At 41.2% G+C, this 21,014-nt stretch overlaps 1 protein-coding gene across 1 annotated transcript in view; it reads left to right on the top strand.

Annotated features, from left to right (window-relative positions):
* PTPRN2 (protein tyrosine phosphatase receptor type N2) overlaps positions 1 to 21,014 on the top strand; it is a 961,700-nt gene that overhangs the window by 830,754 nt on the left and 109,932 nt on the right. Inside the window, exon 14 of the mRNA XM_060248066.1 lies at positions 7,986 to 8,180. Coding sequence (XP_060104049.1) covers positions 7,986 to 8,180 — 195 coding nt within the window. The remainder of the gene's footprint in view (positions 1 to 7,985; positions 8,181 to 21,014) is intronic.

The following is a 21,014-nucleotide window of genomic DNA, read 5'->3' as shown; positions in this document are numbered from 1 at the left end:
CTGTAAGTACACTATTGCTTCTTATATGCATAACTAACCTTGTCCTTTGGTTACAGATCCAGCACCTGCCTCCGGACAGATTAGCTTACTAGTCACCCATGTGTGGGACTGCACAGAGACCACGATGAAGATAAACAGGTTTCTTACCTGTAACTGATGATCTTCGAGTGGTCATCTATGCAGTCACACCCACCCAACCTTCCCTGCTGCTGGCTTTTTGTTCCTTATTCAACATTTTCCTTCTATGCGGTGACGGGAAGAAACTGGGTGGGTGGAGCGCCTCCCTCTTGTTCTAGGCATGCACAGTGGATGCCGCCTCCCCGGGACGAGAGGAAGTGTGTGCCAAAATTAACGCTCTAAGATTGCTTTGAATTCTCCAAGGTTGGGTTCGATCCTGGTGGATAACCCATGTGTGTGACTGCACAGATGACCACTTGAAGGTCATCAGTTACAGGTAAGAAACCTGTTTTCCTGTCTTAAACTGTTTATGAATGGGTCTAAGAGGTACCTGTAATGTACAACTCAGGCCTTAGATTAGTTTAAGGGAGGAAAAAGGGGTTTTCCCCAGCAATAATGCCATTCTGGTATAGAGAGCCAGTTTGGTGTAGTGTGCGGACTCTTACTGGGTTTGATTCTCCACTCCTCCACCTGCAGCTGCTGGAATGGCCTTGGGTCAGCCATTGTGCTCAAAGAGTTGTCCTTGAAAGGGTAGCTTCTGTGAGAGCTCTCTCAGCCCCATCCACCTCCCAGGGCGTCTGTTGTGGGGGAAGAAGATAAAAAAGATTGTAAGCAACTCTGAGATTCAGAGTAAAAGGTGGGATATAAATCCAATATCATCAGCATTCTCTATTTTACAATGAATTGCACATTATTATTTTTTAGGGTAGGGGCAGGACTATGGCTGAGTAGTAGAGCATCTGCTTGGCATGCAGAAGGGCCTAAGTTCAGTCCTTGGTATCTCCAGTTAAAAGATCTGGCAGCAAGTGATATGAAAGACTTTTGTCTGAGGCCTTTGAGAGCCGTTGCCAGTCTGAGTAGACAATACTGACTTTGATGGACCATGGGGTCTGATTCAGTATAAGGCAGTGTCATGTGTTCATGTAAACCGAGTGGTTTTGATTCCCCCCCCCCCCCCCCCAGGTATTAGACATTTAAACCTTGGCTTGCTGTTTCCTATGGATTCTTTTCTTTCTCATTTTCTCCACCCTTCTGTGATAACTTCATGGCTGTCATGTGCTATGAAAGCATGTGGCAGGAAAAGGCACATTGCTGTCATGGAGCAGGGGTGTCTTGAAAGAGATAGCACTTGTGGTGTTTTGCAGGCTGCACAACCAGACTGGACTTGGCTTGAAATCTTTGCTGAAATTATGATATTCACTTTGTGAGTGTTATGTGAGTGCGTACAATGGCTGTGCCCACATAGGTCATGAAAGTAGAAGGCTTAGGGTAGTGCAGGAGCCATCTGACCAGCAACATACAGAACACGTGTCCATTCTGTGTTCGAGATTAGAGGAGCTTTTGCTAATCCAATTTCTCTCTGGTGGCTTAAGAAGAGTCTGCTATGTCTTTTGGGAAAAGAGAGTGCTTCATAAGAGGCTGCTCATAGTATCCTTGCCTAGTACTTTTTAGTCCCTTCTGGCAGTGAATCTCGTGAGTTTCTGTGCTGATTAGCCACAAAATGATTAGTTTTTCACTATACATATTTTGAAAGTTAATGTAGGGAAATTAAAAATAAGAAGGGAAGTGTCTTGATTTGAGAGCAGTTCCCACATTATGGAAAATCAAATTGCATTTTAGATCAATGTTTATGTCCAGTCATCCCTTGGATAATAGCTCAGAAGTCAAGGAATCGTTCTCCTGCACTACATATTAAGACTGGATTAATTCATAAATAATGGCTGTAAATAAACTGCATGTGAGTAAGTGTGAGATGGCAAGGTACCATTGTTATAGCAGGATAAAATCATACACACTACCTCTTTGTGCTTGAAAGAGAGTTGTGTTTCTGTGAGACAGAAGAGAATGGCAATGTTGATAGTATTATATAGTTCCCCCTGAATGTTCATAGACTCTGACTAAATCCACAGTGCATCAGGCAGGAGATTGAACCTTCTTCTATTATGGGTTTTTGTGGGATTACTTTAAAGCAGCCAGTGAAGACACATCCAGTGGCTCACAGGTGTGCAGTTTGGGGAGATTCTTAGAACAAGAGAGGAGATGCACAGGAGGTCAACCTGTGGCATGGCTTTCACAGATAGTGGGAGTTGGCAGTTCTCCTGGACTTGGAGCACAAAAGGGCTGCTTACCCTGGTTGACGCATACTCATGAGACTAAAGACATAGCTGCCCCAGGAGTTTTGAAATCTGTTATGGGCTGCATATTGAGTGAGAAAAGTACAATTAGGTATTTTATCTACCTGTGAAAAACTAGCCTTTTTTTTTCTTCCTGCCAAAGTTCCTGAGTCTGGGCTGCTTGCTGTTCACAAAATGTCTGGTTCTTCACATAAACTAACAATTCACTCATTATTGTGGACCATTCGGTGGGGAAGGGGTGCCCCTGCTATCCTGGGGCAACAAGAACCGTTGAGCTAAATTTTCATCCATGAAATTGGCTACCTGATGGTCCCAATGTATTTGTGGAGAACCTACAAAAGTAATTAAATGCATCAAATTCAGCTGTAATAATTTTGGGCCTGTTGCTTAATCAAATAAAGACTCTGCTGAGATTTGGATCCTCTATTTGTTCTGTTTCTTAATGGTCTTTGGTGGAAAATTCTTTGCTCCTTAGGAACGGAAAGTTGAATTGGAGTGGAATGGATTATTGCTAAATTTGTATGTCAAAATGTGAAGTGAAGTAGGGTAGATAGGTATATTAAATGGTACAAGGACTATAGCTTCAACATAAGCTGTGTGGCTTTGGTTTTGGTTGCTCTAGAAACTGAGTTTTGGTGAACAGCTATGGCATGTAATCACTCAATTAAAAAAAATGGGAAAAAATTCATTGAAGGCAGTAAGGTTGCCAAATCTGATTTTGAAAATATGATGCCCAGTCAGGGAAAGACTAGTTGGGCCTTGGAAGGCAGAACCTTGGCCAAGTCGAGGATGGATCCTGGGCAAAATCTGGTTGTTGATGATAGAGCCTTGATGTGATCTTTATATTATGGGTAGAGCCTGCCAGGACCCTGTGGACCCAATATTGATTATCAGACAGGATACAGTTTTAATTATCAGACTAGTAAAATACAGAATGGGTATAATCCCGCATAGGAAACACAGCAGTTGCTTGAGCTGTACTCCTTGCCTTCTGTTCTTACTTCAGATGGATTTGTTTCATGCACGTTGCAAGCAAACACATCCTTTTTCCTAGCTATGCTTCTTGGATCTGCCAGCATGCACAACAAAGGAAGCTGTTTCAGAAAAAGAAATTAAACTTAAAACTTTGAGAGAAAGATCAAGAGTTCTATTACACCATCTGCTGTGCAACCACAGAAACACATACAGTTGAGCATGGCTCGTGGAGTCACTGGAAGAGGGCATCTTGGCACATGCCTTGCCTCTCGCTGGGGCTATCCTTGCCTTGCAAAGGGCAACAGGAAGGAATTCTTTCTCTTTTGCTGCATCTGTGTACTGAAAGATGCTACTTTTTAACTATGACCATTCAGCTCTTCAGTTGTGCTGGAGCAGAAGTCAAGATAGGTGGCATTGAATGAGAAGAAAGACATGTCAGGGCTGCTAGGTATCTGTGGACGTTTTATTTTATTTTTAGATAGGAGAACCTGTTTTGCTTTTAATGAAGGGAGAGAAGAATAAGTGCTGTGATACCCATTGGTTTAAACATGTATCATGTTTAGTGCAATTCCAAGCAGAGATACGTCCTTATAAACTTTTTGAGTTCATTGGATTTAAAATGGTGTAACTCAGTTTAGATTGCACTGTGGCTTTCTTAAAACTTGTCTAGCATGCTATTTCTGACTCCATAATTCTTTATATAAATGCCAGCTATTAATTTTTGAGATTCTTGTTCTAACGCTTTGCTACCCACGCAGGGTGACCATAATCTGCACCATAGAAACATGGTATAAAAACAAGTAACAGTTACTTTAGGTAGGACATAAGCAGTAAGTACATATAATGTCCTTATTTATGGAATTGGTACAAGTTAAGTGACTTTGAAGTTCTGTGCAAAGTTATTCCACTCTAACCCCACCAAAATCAATGAATTTAGGCAGGATTAACTGTATAGAATTGGGCTGTAATATTCTCAGTTTGATTATCTCACATACTGAACTGATGTTTTAAATCTTCATTTGTAGTTACTTATGTGATAAGCTTGTTAAAATTTCCATTTAGTTTTCACCCAGGGCGTTTTTGCACTCACCTTAATCAGCAGCGACCCCCTCTTCACCGCGCAGGATCTGCGTGGATTTCGCACTAATTGCTGCGGAGCACCCGGAAGAGTCGGAAAGTCCCGGCGCTTTTGCGGTGCAAACGGAAACCGCAAAAAACCAGTTTCCGTTTGCGCCGCAAAAGCGCCGGGACTTTCCGGCTCTTCCGGGTGCTCCGCGACAATTAGTGCGAAATCCGTGCAGATCCTGCGCGGTGAAGAGGGGCGTCGCTGCTGATTAAGGTGAGTGCGAAAACGCCCCCAGTAATTTGCCCATTTCATGAAAGTGTCTTTCCACATACAAGTCATGGTTTCATCTGTTCTATAAACCAATAAATGACATACTCTAAAATCTGTATTTGTTTCCAAACATACACAATAGTCAGTAACCAAAGTGGCTAAATAATACTCTCAAGGATGCCTTCAAATGTCTTTTGAAAACCACCTCCAGGGTAACGTGGGGTGCAACAAGAATGGCTCTTCTCAACATGTGTTTATATCTTCCACTAATCCACACAAAAATGACTGGACTCCAACGTGAGCTGTGAATGGATCAGTTGGAAACAGAGCTGTTGGAAAGTGAGGCTTTCTCTAATACATTGCTTTGAGTTGGGAAGTCATGTGTTTGGAGACAGCCTCTTCTTTATATACTTACAGATTGCCTCCAAAAATGGATGGTATACAATCCAGATTCCTTAGACTCAGTATAGTTGCACCTGATGAAGTGGACTCCGGCTCCCAAAAGCTTCTGCCATAGTAAATTTCTTAGTATGTATGGTGCAAAGGACACTCTTGTCGGTTTGACGGCAGCAGATTAACACAAGATTATTCAGCGTTTTGGTGGATGGCAAATGATGAATTTGTGAAGCTGCCTTACAGTGAGTCACTCACATTGATCTGTCAAGGTCAGTATTGTCTACTCTGACTGGCAGCAGATCAGCAAGTTCCCTAGGCAGGGTCTCTCACCTGCTCCTTTTAATTGGAGATGAACCTGGTACTTCTGGTACTTAATGAACCTGGTACTTCTGCATGCAGAGCTCTACACACTGAGCCATGGTCCCTTCCCCAACAGGAAAGAGAAATGTGAATTGTCATTCTAGGATTCATCTCTTCCCTTGTGAATCTGCATAGCAGCTGTGTTCTGCAGGTCTTTGCCTCTAATCCAGGGGTCCCCAACCCCTGGTCCGTGGACCAGTACCTGTCTGTGGCCTGTTAGCAACAAGGCTGTGAGTTGTATAATTATTTCATTATATATTACAATGTAGTAGTAATAATAAGACATTGGATTTATATCCTGCCCTCCACTCCGAATTTCAGAGTCTTAGAGCAGCTCACACTCTCCTTTACCTTCCTCCCCCACAACAGACACCCTATGAGGTGGGTGCAGCTGAGAGAGCTCTCCTCAGAAGCTGCCCTTTCAAGGAGAACTCTGCAAGAGCTATGGCTGACCCAAGGCCATTCCAGCAGCTGCAAATGGAGGAGTGGGGAATCAAACCTGGTTCTCCCAGACAAGAGTCCGCGCACTTAACCACCACACCAAATACTTCAGAAATAAAGTGCACAATTGTATCATCCCGAAATCATTGCCCTCCCCCACATGGTCCGTGGAAAAATTGTCTTCCACAAAACTGGTCCCTGGTGCCAAAAAGGTTGAGGACCACTGCTCTAAGCGACATGTCTGGACACATCCAGTCATTGGGCCTTCTCAGTGGCTGTCCTTCAGTTAAGGAATAAAATTCTTTTGAAGGAACATTAGGAGCTCTTCTTGCTGGTTGCTGAGGGACATAAAAACCATTTCAGAGGGCTTTTGTTTGTGGGTTTTTGTTGAGGAATAACTGATATTTGGACAGTTGCTGTTTTATTTTAATATAACTATTGATTAATTATTTTTCGTCACTTTAGGCTTGTGGTGAATAGTGGGGTCATAACATTTTAAAATAAATGAACAAGCAAGTGCTGATTGCAATTTTGTGGCAAGATTGTCATTTTTAAATCCCCCCCCCCTCTTTTAATCCCATTTAAATCCAGAGAATTAACTTCTTTGAAGTGTCAGTACCATTCATAATATTAAAAGTATAATGAATTGAATGAGTTGTTGAAATGAAAGATTTTTTTTAAAAAAGCAGAGTTAGGTTTTTGTTGTACGCTAATTTTGGAAAGCTCAGAGCAGGTCCCATGGTATACTGCCCGCAACTGATTGGCTCTGCCCATACCTTCCTAGATTCAGTGATGCCTACAGCATCAGGCATTCTCTGACCAATCACTGAGCAAATAGAAAAATTAAACATATTCTTTAAGAATGTGAAAATCATTTCATTGATTCCTAAATTGTAATTCTTTGTTGTTTGTTTTTTTAAAAAAATATTTGTTGGCATTATTAACTTTTTAGATAATTTGTTTTAGTTAGCCTAGGGCAAATAGCTAAGTATTTGTCATGTTAACATAAATATGCAACCAAGCCATATTTTTGAGTGCTCAAATTCAAGCTATTATTTCTTGCATTATGGCTTGAACACCGCAGGATTTTTGTTTTTAATATTATTACTTTGCTGTCAAGTCACAGCCAATTTATGGTGATCCCATAAAGGTTTCAAAGCACTAGATCAGGGGTAGAGAATGTTGACTCTCCAGATGTTTTTTGCCTACAACTCCCATCAGCCCCAGCCAGCATGGCCAACTGCTGGGGCTGATGGGAGTTGTAGGCAAAAAACAACTGGAGAGCCAACGTTCCCTACCCCTTCACTAGATATTCAGAGGTGTTCTGCCATTGCCTGCCTCTGGGTAGCAACGCTGGTATTCCTTAGTGGTCTCTCATCCAAATACTAACCAACACTAACTGTTCATAGCTTCTGAGGTCTGACGAGATCAGGCTACCCTGGACAGGGCTCATATTTACTTGATGAAATGTGTTTTGCTAATATTTACTCCATGTTTATATGTAAATAAGTCATTGGATGTTGAATACAGCTGGCTACCTTTTCAGCCCATTAACTGGAAGTGGGGCAACTGTACTGTATAGGTTGGCTTGCCTTTCCCCCCTCTACTAACAATGGTTATTGTATGAGAGGTCATTTTTATGTTGGTTGATCGTGCCACATGCCATTGGCTCAGCCAGCCACTGAGTTGTAAGACCATTGCTCTGACTAAATGAAGAAAAATTGTAGCAGCCCATTGGCCGTAATCCACACTGGAGAAGTTGTTTGTTTCTTTGTCTGATGTTTCTACGTATTCACTTAGAGCCTGTTTTTTCCATCTTCCTTTACGACAATATTATAAAGTAGTATTATAAAGTGTGGAGTAAAGTTCATAAGATGTAAGGAGTAATATAAAAAGTTATTTGTCTTTTAGGATTTTCATTCCCAGAAATACTTGAATACAGCTAAATTAAAGTGCTGACTTGAAGGTTTTTTCCTTTTTTTTTTTTAGATGCAGGTAGTTTAATAAAAACTAAATGTGAGCACAGACTTCAGGGGCAGTAACAGGAGTGCCTTTATGTGTAGGATTGGAATCCATGTGTGTTCAGTGTGTATATTAGCAGATGTATTTCTTAAATGCAGGGTTTTAATCCTATGCTATTCTCTCCTCTCTCTGTCGTCTCCTAGGAGCTGTGCCGTCAGCGTATGGCAGTAAAATCATCGGATCATTCTGAGCCTTTGCATACTTCTCGTATCAATAGCATATCTTCTCAGTTCAGCGATGGGCCCATCCCAAGCCCTTCTGCACGGAGCAGCACTTCATCCTGGTGTGAGGAGCCGGTCCAGTCTAACATGGACATTTCCACTGGTCACATGATATTGGTAAGGCTGTGTCTGTTTTTGGGGTGGTTTACTGTTCAGATTATAAGAATGCAACAGCAGTCCAATGGCTCATGTAGTTAGTTTTCCTGTTGTGTCCAGTGGCCAACCAGTGGCCCAGGAGGACCAACAAACAGGACATCAAGGCCAAGACCTTCCCTGGTGTTGCTTCCTAACACTGAGATGCATAGGTTTACTGCTTCCAAATGTAGAGACTTCCTTTGAGTCAGCATGGCTGGTACCTGTTGATGGACCTGTCACCTATTCTTCACGTATTTGTTTTTATGATGCAGATGCATGTTATTGGAGCTGTGAAAAAATAATAACACATTGACATTGTAAAGTGCCTTCTTATTGGAATAGGTAGGAACTGTCAGCTTTGTGGTCAAAACTTTCTGAAAATTAGCATCTCAGCTCTAACCACATTTATTTGGAAACTACTGTAGTTTTGGTTTCAGCAAAATCAAGCCAGCTTCCAAAATCAGCTGTTCATTTCTGAAAAAAGAAACTAATTGAAATTCCTTCTTGTCCACCTAGGGAATGTAGGGGGGTGGCTGCACTTATTCATTGGTTGATTAAAGTCCCTCTGGATGTGTTCAGTCATCATGGTAGTTCGTGTGTGAATAGGACCTAGGATAAGATATTTTAACATCCAGTTTTAAATCTTTTACAGAGATGTAAAAAGAAATACTAAGGTTCTAAAAATACCAAAATCAGAATGTAAACTATTTTCTAGGACACGGGTCACTTGCTTAGAGACAATGTACCAATTTGCTGCAGAGGGTCATAGGTGAGAACCTGAGTTTTCTAACAGGCTATAAGTGAACAAATGTGAAAAAATGGATGTATACATGAATCTTCAAGTCTCCTCACTAAAATTCCGCCACAGTGTTATGTGTTAAAATTTGGCATAAGGAAGGGAAGAAGAGGAGATACAGGTCTAAGTCTTGCTTGCAACCTTAATCCCATCTATTTGGGCACTTAAATGATTGCTCAGAACTTCAGGTGCTTTCCTGTGTTTGTGATGTGGCATGGTTTATTCTAGCATGCAGCTAAACATATTTTGTGCAGCGTGGTATGTGTTTTTTGTGCAGACTGGTGTATGGGTTTTCTGAAAAAGAAACATAGATGAGGAAGAAGAAGATAAGAAGGAATATAACATTGTTTGTTTTTTTACAATCCTCAGTCCCTTATATGTGATGGATATACTCTGACACTGATTATTTGATGAGTGAAAGGCTTAACTTAGATTGAGATCTACTTAAATCAGTGGCTTGTATCCTATCACTCTGCTCAACAAGGTTTGATGACTGCATCCACTGGAAGAACAGCCACTTCCCTTAGAACGTTTCTCCTTACAGTGCAATTTTAAGCAAATGTTGCTTTCTTTCCTGTAGTTTCTCTGCCTGTTTCTTTTTCTGTTCCAGGGGTGTCAGACTCATTTGTTATGAGGGCCAGATCTGATATAAATGAGACCTTGTTGGGCCGGGCCATGTCAGGCCAGGCCACGTGTATACCTATTTAAGATTAGGTAGCAGAGATGTAAACTTTATAAAGGACACAGACAAACACAATAAAATTTTTTAAAAAACACCTTAAAACATGCTTAAAACATTAGCACTCGTTTGTCTTAAAGATGCTTTCTTTGTATTTCTCCCATGGGATCAAGGGAACTGGGCAAAGGAAGCTCTGGCTCTTTCCTTCCTTCCTTTGCTCAGTAGCTCTGCTGTGTGATTGAGAGAGCCTGGCAAAGCAAGCTCTATCTCCCTCCTTCCTCTGCAAGGGAAGAGCCTCAGCCAGTGGAGAAAATAGAGACTTTGCTCTGTAGCTCCTGTGCGATTGAGCAAGCCTGGCAAAGCAAGCTGTTATGCAGAAGGAAGCAAGAGAGAGGGAGAAGGAAGTAGATGACAGCCAGTTTCTTAGGGGCCTGATAAGAGCCCTCCGGGGGCCTGATTCGACCCCTTGGCCTCATGCTTGACACCCCTGCTCTATTTATCCCCCCTTCCCGGTTTCCTGTTTCTTGTTTCAGAATTTTCTGGTGGACAGTGTGCCAACTGCTTTGTAAGAGTCGGGGGAGGTTAGAATAAACCCATCTGTGAAAATTGCTGATCTGTTCATGGAATTCTGTGTATTCTGTATAGCATGCCCTTTTGGCATTTACTGTTGTGTATAATATATATCAGATCTTGGTTTAATAAAATTTCTAAAAATTCTGTAAATCTATCATCAGTTTTGCCTGGGCTCAGAATATGGTCTAAAGGTAAATGATAGAGCAGTCTGGGTTTGGTCAGTGCCTGGATGGGAACCCATATTTGTTCCCTTTTGTTCCATCATGGAATGAAAGTGGGTTGTAACTGCAATAATATAGAATTTATCCTGTCTCTCTTTAGTACTTCTGTGCCCCTCACTTCCCACTCTGATTTCCAAATTCCTCTGTATCATTGGCAGCTCCCTTGTTTGTCTGAAGTTACAACTTGGTTTATTTTATTTGTTATTTATAGTCTGCCTTTCTCACAAGGACTAAAGGTGGTACGCATAGTGAATCAGTGCAGTCAACAAAAATGGGACATTCAGTAACCAGTCCATTTGGATATAAGAGGTCTGGAACCCGCAGAAAGAACTGAAGTATTAACAAGAAATATTAAAGTGGTACAAAAATGACATACTAGGAACCTACTTGCAGTAAGCTATACAGTGCAGTATAGATCAGTCTCTAATAATTTATCCAAGTTTGTGAACCATTCCATACAGCATTACCCTATTACCTGCACAGAAAACCCCTCTTGAATAATTAAATTTTTCATAGTTTGCAGAAATCCAAGAAAGTGGCAGCTTTCCTGACTTCCTCAGATAGGCCATTTTATAAAGTGGGTCCCACATCTTATAAGAATTTGCCTTATTCACAAGTTAGTGGTAAGCTAAGTTGCTGTCTGAGTCAATTTGATTATAAAAAGATAAACACAGACATACATAAGAAAAGTGTTTGCAGTTTTAACCTTAGTGACAACAACTCAGTGGAACAGCCATTGCAGAACTAGAGTGAAATCTTTTTTTTGTTTGTTTCTGGTTCTCCAAATTGATTAAGAATACAATAATGCTGTGTCATTGTCTAGCATTCAGCTATTACAGTTCAACCCTAAGTGACCTGATGCAAGATTTTATTTATTTATTTATAGCTATCATACATGAGTTATGTGCGTTAGATAGTGAGGTTTTGAAGGACTGATGAAATTATACAGTATCTTGGGAACTAGAGCTACAAGGGAAGAATGTCTTTGGGCAGAGGCGGAGGTAAACCTATTCATTCTAAACAAAGCAAATATCCATAATTCAGGGGATTCTTATTCTGTATCTCTTGATCTGTATGAATAAGGAAAGAGCAGATAAAATATCTGCTCTTATTACAAGCCAGTAATAACAACTTTTAAGAAGAGGTCAAAATTTAAAATGTTTCTGTATCTTCAGTACCAAGAACTATTTAAATGCGCAGTTGAAAAGATAGTATTTTACCCAGTGATAGAATTTCCAACATCCTTTTGAAGAATATGTAAGAACATTACTGTTTTGGGTGAAGAAGTCACACTGTATTTAATGGAGCTCCAGAAAGCATATTTCAGTATGCTGTATGTTTCATACATGTTCTTCCAGTATGATACACACTTTGTTTTGGGTATTATCTCTTTGATTCTTTCTCTCTCTTCTTCTTATACCATTTTCAATTGCTCATGGCACTCTCATTGACTTTGCCAGTGGACAACAGTTACATAGAGCAGAGGCAGGTGTTTGTAGGGATGCTTGAATTTCTCCCTGCATGGAGTCCTCAGAGGTGGAACCAGTTCAGCAGAAAATTTCCATTGTTCCATTTTTTATTTGTACAGAGTTTGGAAGTTGCAGTTTGCCTCAGCTTTCTGTACCTTTAAATCACACATGTCTACCCTCTCCTACATGACTGCATCACTAACACTGCAGAAAGCAGTTTTGATTTGATCATATACAATGACTGCCTCAGGTTGTTTTGAGTATGATGTTTTGCCAGTGTACACGTGCAGTCCTTTATATTTGCAGAACATTGCACAAAAGATCTTGATTTAATTATAGGTATGTTCACAGTCACATCAGTATTGTTTTTTGCAACATTTTATCAGTGCACACATGCATGGGTGGGAACCCCCCAAATACCTTGAATCCAAATTTTACCGAAAGAATATTTTTTTGCGCATCCTTAGTCTCGCCATTAAGAGACAGTTGGCCATTAAGAGAAACTTTGCTGTGCTGCATATTTCCCTAACAACTGAAGAGATAGTGGGCAAACCTCTCTGATTCTTGTCCTTCCTAAGCAGTGATGCTAGAATGAAATAAGAGGCAAGTTGCCTGTTAACTCAGTGATATTCTTGGCTTCATGAAACTGACAGTATTTGACTGTCACTTGACCAGTCAATTAGCTGTATTGGACTGGTCCACCAGCCAGAATACCAGTTCTTTGCCCTTGGGAAATCAACTGTATCATTGCTTATTGTCAGTATACTATGTATTCTTTCACATCCATAGATATGCTCACACAGGAGCTCCAGAACTTCTTGTTACTTATCAAAGGTACTTAAATTTACTATGCATACATCATTATTCTCAGAGCTAATACACATTGGCATAGGGTCATATTTATGAGACTTGTTCTGTTTTAAGGCTCTTTATTTTTGTGGCATTTTGAGGCTGAAGTGGGCTTGTGAGATTGGAGCTGAACACTGAAAATATCAAGTCTTTAGAATTATAGATTAAATAAAAGTATAATATTCTCACTCTATATACCCTGTTTAAATAGGCTTGCATTTTGTAATATTCAAATATTCTTGCATCTTCTTTTTAAATTGAAGTTGCAGCAGAAAATCATGAAAATACAACTGTATAGACCAAAGAAAAGAGTCCATGCAAAGTGTGCAGTAATTAAAGCCTCATTAGTGTGCCTGTATGTGTGGGGAGAGGTTGTTAGTCACTATAAATAGAAATATATAGTGAATCCAAAGGAAGGAAATGTTTCTGTGCATACATTAGTCTGAAATTTTATTTTAATGTGGGTTTCAAGCAGAACGATCTGGAAATAAATTATGCTTTGCTCTTATCTACCTGTCAGAGAAACTGACTTCTGCCATTATTTGGAACTGGCTGCTTTGGGTGTCGACTTGAAGGCTCAGTAAATTGAACAACTATCGTTTCCCTCCTTGTTTTTAATTGCGGAAGGCAACTGTGTTTCTGCTTCTTTCTGTGTGTTTACAAATTTGAATTCAAATTAAGGACCAAAGGCTTATTGAGAGTTGCTGTAAACAGTTCCTTTTAAAGTAAACATTTTTGAGAAATGTGCAAGGGATATAGTAAACGTATAAAATTGAGTACGCTCATTAAGGATATGATGACTTCTGAGTTGAACCCCACGAAACATTGAAAGGGGTCTTCTCTTCTTCCCCATTTTTCAGAAGTGCTGTAACTGCTTTCAGTGCTATGTAATAGTTGTTGAATTTCCTCATGAGTATATGTATTTAGCATTACAGCAGTGTTATGATTCCTTTTTACTTTCTCCTGCAATTGTTTCTGTCATCTCTTTTTGTTGGTTAAAACAGTGTACTGCTTCAACTGATCATCATATTGTTCTTGCATTTTATCCCATTTTTTCATCCCAGTGGATACCCAAAGTGGCATACAAAGATACTAATACAATTTAAATAAATACAGATTAAAATAAATTTTAAAGATTACAAGCAAAAAATCCAAAAATGCACATAAAATCCTGGACTGGATTGGTATCCACCAGATTGGTCTTTCAGGCCAGAGAGCGAAGGGCCAAGAGCCATGAAAGTCTGCCATGAAAACATTGTGATGTGATGTCACCCCAGAGTCGAAAACGATTGGTGCTTGCATAGGGAACTACCTTTACCTTTTTTCATGCCACGAGGCATTCTCCCCAGCCTCAGAACACTTCCCTTTCTAGGCTTAAGCTCCATCTCATACTGGGAAACATGTAGCCAAGCATGTCTAAATTCCCCCACCAGAATTGCCAATATCAAAGTGGTCTCTTGAAGAAAACAATATTGCACCAAATGTGAACATGGGTTATAGAGGAACTTAAGTAGGAACCCTTTTCCAGCTCTGAAATTCCTTCCCATTTTATTTGAAAATTGCTTTCTCTTGGTCCCAAATGTCTACCCAAACAGAAGTCTTGGATTGTCTCCGGAATCTGTTCAGTCAGTTGGAAAAGTTGGTGAGATGGCAGTTCTAGGAGTGTGGCAAAGGCACTAGGAGATCTTCTACCTGCACTCTTTTTAGAACTTCACATGTGGGTGGTATTATGTGGCTCACCACCAAGAGACACCTTCCTGTTTTATGTTTTGTTCTGTGTAGTACAAAACAATATGCTATTTAAACACTACTTAAAATTGAAAGTACATGGGCAGTGTATCTTTTGAATTTGCTAGAATGAATCAGTGAAGCTTCTCACCAGCCAAGTACAAAAGTATCTTCCCCCTCCCCCTTCATTATTCCTGCATAAAAAAACAAATTTGAAAAGGATTGAATACTGCTGCCAGTAATATACACATTCAGTTCTGATCTTATTGTCACCCAGATTTTTAAGAATAAAGAGATACACAAAAGAAATTTGATAAAGGAAGGTATCCTGGGTGAATAAACTCCATACTGTATTCTTAACTCTGTAATTAATTATACATAACTAAGAAAAGCTATGGAAATTTCATTTTGAGATGTATCATATCTGACTTCATTTCAGGCTGCCATGCAATTTAGTATTAATGAAGCAAGGGATGGAAGCCCCAAATCTATAATTATTACTTACCATTTGAATGACAAGCAAAAATGGTTATCAGCATAGTTTCAATTGAAAGAGGATTAATGGCTAATGTTGAAATTGTTAAATCTTTCTTATTAAAATAATTTTGATGAAAGCGTTTTGCCTGAAAGAGGTTTTTGGAACATTGTTTGCCATTAGAACAACCATCTCCAGTGTTCAGTATGCGTTTGTCTAACTTTGACAGCAGGGTGCAAATATTTTTCAAATGAATTAATATTTAAGGGGGCTGAAGCTGTTCATGAGTGTGCAGTTGCAGAGCTTCTTGCTCTGTCTCTTTGTGTGTGTGTATTAGTATGTGTAGCAGAGAGAAGCACAATACAGAGTAAAGATGTCTGGGTGAGAGGATGTAAGATCTTTGTTTTGGGAAAAATCAATAGTGCTGGTTTCATATGATCCTAGATTTTGTCAATGATTGTGTCTTTATGTATGTAGGGCCTGCGAGTGCAGATGAAAAGCAATATTGCTGCCGTCTTTGTGGAAAGTTGTCTGAATAATTGGCATTCTACCCAGCAGGAGGAACTTGGAACTATAATTATGATAATTTGTGTAATTGCATACATCAATATTAATTGTCATTTTGAATTCAGTGTTATATTTTGTTTAATATAGAACTCTTGCCAGTTGAGCTGGAGAATAAGAGAAACAAAACTAGTCAAGTGGTGAAAGCACATGCAAACCTTCCAATTGCACAGAGCTCTTAATCTCTGATCTTCAGTACAGTTCTTGGAAGTCCAGTTTACATCAACAGGATTTATTTTCAAGAACTACTTGCTTCAGATTGTAACCTCAAGGGCACAGAAGTGGGGGAGGGATCAGTTATCTGTACTGACATGAAAGGATATTGGCTTTTCTGGTGAGGGTGGACAGTGGAATAATAGAGGCCAGCAACGTACCTGTGTTGGGAGCTTCTCCCTAAAGGAAGACTTCTCTTGGCAACCCCTGTGTGGAGTCATAACATTTAAGTCTGCCAGGTCACCACTAAGCAGGTAGATTATAAATCCATTGTGTCTTATATCTGAAAGTAAACTACTGCGTGGTTTAAGCAAAGGATTTGCATTTCAGGGAACTTGTCTTTCATGCCAGTCAACATTTCCAGTTAACTAATTGGAGTTAATTAAAAAATGTATTTTCAGCAGCCAGCAGAACTGAAAGGAAGGGATTATTTGTACACTTAGCTCACTCAGTACATTGTTTTGTTAATGCTTCAGCAGCTGCCTCTGTAAACACAGCCTTTTCTCTTATATGTGGCATGTTCATGTTGAAGAAATGGTTTTCTAATACTTCCATTTTCATTGCATTCAACATTGCCTTTCTTTTGTTTCTGAATGGAAAGTAGGTAGAAGAAAAAATAATTAACTGAAAGAGGCCACAGGGATCTTGCATGGAACTCCCTGTGGCAGAGCAGGCAGGCCCACACGCAACTCCCTCAGGTGGGTCAGGAGGCCAACCCACATGGATTCCACTATACTGCACACCACGCTAGAGAACAGATGTCTTAAGTTAAAAGTACCTGGGCTGCCAATAGTTCCAGACAGCTCAAGCAGAACAGAGTTGATAATTGTCACAGTATTGCATTACAGTCCAGAAAGAAATTTGAATTTGTGGTTTCATGGGCTGGACTGTGATTACTGATAGTTAGTTTATTTCTGATTATTTATACCCCACCCTTTCCGTGAATGGTCATTGGTGTGAAGATGAGACCTCTTTCCTTAATGCAGCAGCTCATTCATGAAGCTTTGAGCAGTCTCTTGCTCTTATTCCTTTCCTCAGCATATAATATATTCAACCATGACTCCTTCTGGGGACTAAAATGCTGGTGCCTGGGGGCTCCCTTGCATGATATGCACAACAATGACCTGAGTGAACGCTTCCAGCACTTGGGAGAAATGTTAGGAAAGGGTATTGCTGATAACTGTTCTAGTGAGACAATTGCATAAGCTGTTTTGTGAAAATAATGCTGCTTTTCTGTCATGCAATCCAAGCAGACTACTTAGTGGCATGTGTGCACAACATATTGGGGTTTGGAAGGCAGGCTCAAATTCAGCCATCAGGCTCGTTGAATGGCTTGGACTGGCGTTTCCCAAAGGCAGGGTTGCGACCCAGCACCGGGCCGTGGAGCCCTCAATGCTGGGCCGTGGGGCCTCCAATCCCCTGGCTGCCCCTCCCCCCGCCTTCCCCTGCATCGTGCCTCCCTCCCCTGGGTCGTGCACCTCTGCGCCTCCTTCTCCCACCCTTTCCCACCACAGGCTGCTCAGTTTCATGCTGTGCAAAGCCCTTCCCATCCCCCAACCGATCGGTGGGAAATCGGCGCTGAGCTCATTCCCTGCTGGACCAAGCCAACCGCAGGTCAAACAGACCGCGGCCGAAAAGGGCGCATGACTCCTCCCTCCCCGGCACTTCCTTTCCATCCGGGAAGTACTGGGGAGGGAGGAGCCATGGGTCCTTTTCGGCCACAGTCTGTTTGACCTGTAGCCAGCTTGGCCCAGCAGGGAATGAGCTCACTGCCGATTTCCCACCGATCAGGTGATCACCCCCTCCCCACAGCATAGCGTCCCCTCCTCCCTCCCTTCCCCACCGCTGTTACATTTCCAGCTTTCCCTCCCCCCGCTGACCATCTCCTTGGCGAGGAAAACGGAGCTGAGATAATTCAGCACTGAGGCATGCCGCTGGCATTTTGAAGGGACCGCGCCCGGAAAGGGCGCGTGGCTGATCCCTCCCCCACACATCAGTGGGGAAGGGATCAGCCACATGCCTTTCCCAGGCCAGCAGCATGCTTCAGCTCTGAATTATCTCGGCTCCATTTTCCTCACTGAGGAGGTAGGGAGGGGGAGCTTTACAAAGATGGAAATATACCAGCGGTGGGGAAGGGAGGGAGAAGGAGGCGCTTGCAGCGAGAGTCAGCATTTCAAAAAGTGAGTTGCTCCTATCCCGATTTTTTTCCATTTTTCTTTTCCTTTTTTTCTTCCTTTTGTCCCTTCTTTCTTTCTTTCATTCCCTTCCCCTCCTTCATATTTCCTTTCTCTTTCTCTCCCCTTCCCTCCCTCCCTCCCTTTCGTTAATTAATTCTTTCTGTCAGTCAGTCAGTCTTTTCCCATCCTCTCTCTCTCTCTCTCTCTTTCTGTCAGTCTTTTCTCCTTCCTTCCTTCTTATTGCTAATCTGAGTAGACCGGGGGTGGTGGTGGTGGTGGAGATGCCCTGCCATTTCATGTTTTCCCAGCACTGGCATTTCAGGTCGGTTCCTTCCTTCCTTCCTTCCTTCCTTCCTTCCTTCCTTCCTTCCTTCCTTCCTTCCTTCCTTCCTTCCTTCCTTCCTTCCTTCCTTCCTTCCACCATCTCCTGCTTTTCCTAAAAAATATATTACAAGAGTTTTAGACTTGTTTTTTCATCATTTCCTGGCTCCACCCCCAAAGTTTCCTGGCTCCACCCCCAAATTTTAGTGGGCCACAAAGGAGAAGTGTAAAAATAACCGGGCCACAGGAGAGAAAAGTTTGGGAAACCCTGGCTTGGAGAAAGTCACTTGCCCTAAGCCATTTTGGTTGAACCATAGGAGTAGCAGTAGGTTATGTGCATACCGTTATACTTCCTGTGTGACAGTCTAGGCGTTTAGTGTCCATGCTCCCCATAACTGGTTTTTGCACATCTGGAACTGTATATCTATGCATGTAATTTTTTATGTATTCTTTGTTCTTTTTGTGGATCAGAGTTATTGTCTGCCAGCCCTACCTTTAAAGACTGTCTTCAGAATAATGCAAAATGAGGTTCTTTTGTATCCATGTCTGAAGTAGGAGGAAGGGGTGGACAGGCAATGGTATCCAAGTGATTGACCTTTTATGTAGTGCTTCTTCAGTTCTCAGTGCCTTTTGAATTAGTCAGATTTCAATTGTGTATCTATAATTCATTCTGTCTCACCCACATTCCATATACATACATTGTTAAATTCACATGTATTTACAGGTTAACAGAATATTTGTTTTGATACGTAGAGGAAACCAGGTTATTCTATCTCAGCAACCATCTTGACTGTGTTTAAACTTCAGCAAAAAGGTTCAGCACAAAGCATGGTTCTCTTACAAGGCTGTGCTTTTGACACCTTAACTTGAAATATGTAGAGTATTACAATATCCTGTATGTGTGTATTTTGATAATATCTGTATCCTGCTTCTTCCTTCCAAAAGCTTAGAACAGCATTCATAGGGATCTGACACAGCCTCAATGCAGGGATTTGGCAGAGACAGGCATGCTTGGCTTAAGAGATGGAGCCAAATCTGGCATTTCCAGACCATTTTCTAGACTCCCCATCAAATACCTCTTTGTTGCATTTTTTTTTAATGTGGTCCTTCCTATGGGGAGCTCAGGCTGGATTGTTTGTTACCTTGCCATCCAAATGAGTTTCTTGGCTAAGTGATGCTCTGAACATGGGACGTCTGCCTCACAAACTAACTACTGCACCTGTGGTCTTTCTTGTCGTATACTTGTATCTGGTTGTCATGATTGCCTTTTGTGTGTGTGTGTCACAATTCACTTTCGAATCAGTTGTGCAGTTTGTAATTCTGGAGAGGTGTCCATGGTTTTGTTTCTCATTGGAAGATCAAAATCTTGCATCAGAAACTGTGCATAGTTGTGCCATGTGCCATCCTCTAGGCTCGTGACCCTGTGGATTCATAGCAGACATCTGTATCATCCATTGCTATTTTTCAGCTGCAGCTTTTCCAACAGATGAATACAAATGAGTGTCCAGTCCTAATCCATGCTGAAGGACCTGTTCAGCTATGACAGCATGGCTGCATGTGCTGCAGCCCCCCCCCCAAAAAAAACCCCACCCCTCACAACTGCCTTAAGTAAAATGGAATGAGGTTTGGATGCAGGCTGAGAACGTTTTTAGCTAATTCCTGCAAAAATACTATAGAGTGGCTGTGGCTTTGGTAGAGCTGAGATAGGACGTGATATGTATGATGTCTGCCTGAGATCTACACTGGAGAGCCAGGACCTCTACCCAGTCTGAGTAGATGATAATGATCTTGATCAACCAGTGTTCTGAGTCAGTATAAGGCAGCTTCATGTGTTCACTTATCAGTGCATCATATTTCGTACTTACCAGCATGGAAACCTCTTATTCATGGCATTTCTCCCACCCCCCTAGTTGTAGCACCTTAGACATGACCAATGACATATTCCTTCCTGTCTGAATATTTCCAGGCTGAGATAATAGGTGACATACATGAGGAAAGATTCAGGTGGGTAGCTGTGTTAGTCAGAAGCAGCAGAACTAAGTTTGTCAGTGGCACCTTTAAGACCAACAACGTTTTATTCAAGGTATAAGCTTTCATGTGCACACCCACTTCTTCAGATACAGCGAAATGGAAATTACCAGTCCATACATATAGGTATAGGGTGAGCAGTAAAGCTTATACCTTGAATAAAACTTTGTTGGTCTTAAAGGTGCCACTGGACTCAAGGAAAGATCACATTGTTGATCTGTGGCCATGATTCTAAAATGTACATGTTACCCATGGTGGGATAGAAGCCTCCAAGAAGCAGATTCTGAATAAAGGGTGGGCTAATCACAGGGTGGATGATTTTTAAAATAGGTCTTATATTTTAACACTTTAATTATGGTTTCTCTTTTAAAAGAGACCTAATTTAGAAGGAAATCTAAATGCTTAACACAAAGCCTACACTTTTAAGATATTGTAAATGAATCACTGGCATTGTATAGATTTGGATGTAAAGGCTGCCAAAAAGAAAACTAGGAGGGGAAATCTCTGACTTCCAAGGTCAAGCATTTATAACGACACATTGTAATTATTATAATCTTCCTAATATAACTCAGTGAGTCATCATCACAGGCATCAGGATCTAGGAGAAGCCATCCCGTATCTTGCCTGGATCATTTACTAAGCCCATGTGAGAGACTGTATACTGCTTTATTTCCTCCTGCCACCTAAGCAATCCTCTTCAGAGGACTGAGGTTTTATTTTTCA

Source organism: Heteronotia binoei, chromosome 10 (assembly GCF_032191835.1).
Source record: "Heteronotia binoei isolate CCM8104 ecotype False Entrance Well chromosome 10, APGP_CSIRO_Hbin_v1, whole genome shotgun sequence".
NCBI classification, from domain to species: domain Eukaryota; kingdom Metazoa; phylum Chordata; class Lepidosauria; order Squamata; family Gekkonidae; genus Heteronotia; species Heteronotia binoei.
This window is presented reverse-complemented; position numbering and strand designations above follow the sequence as displayed.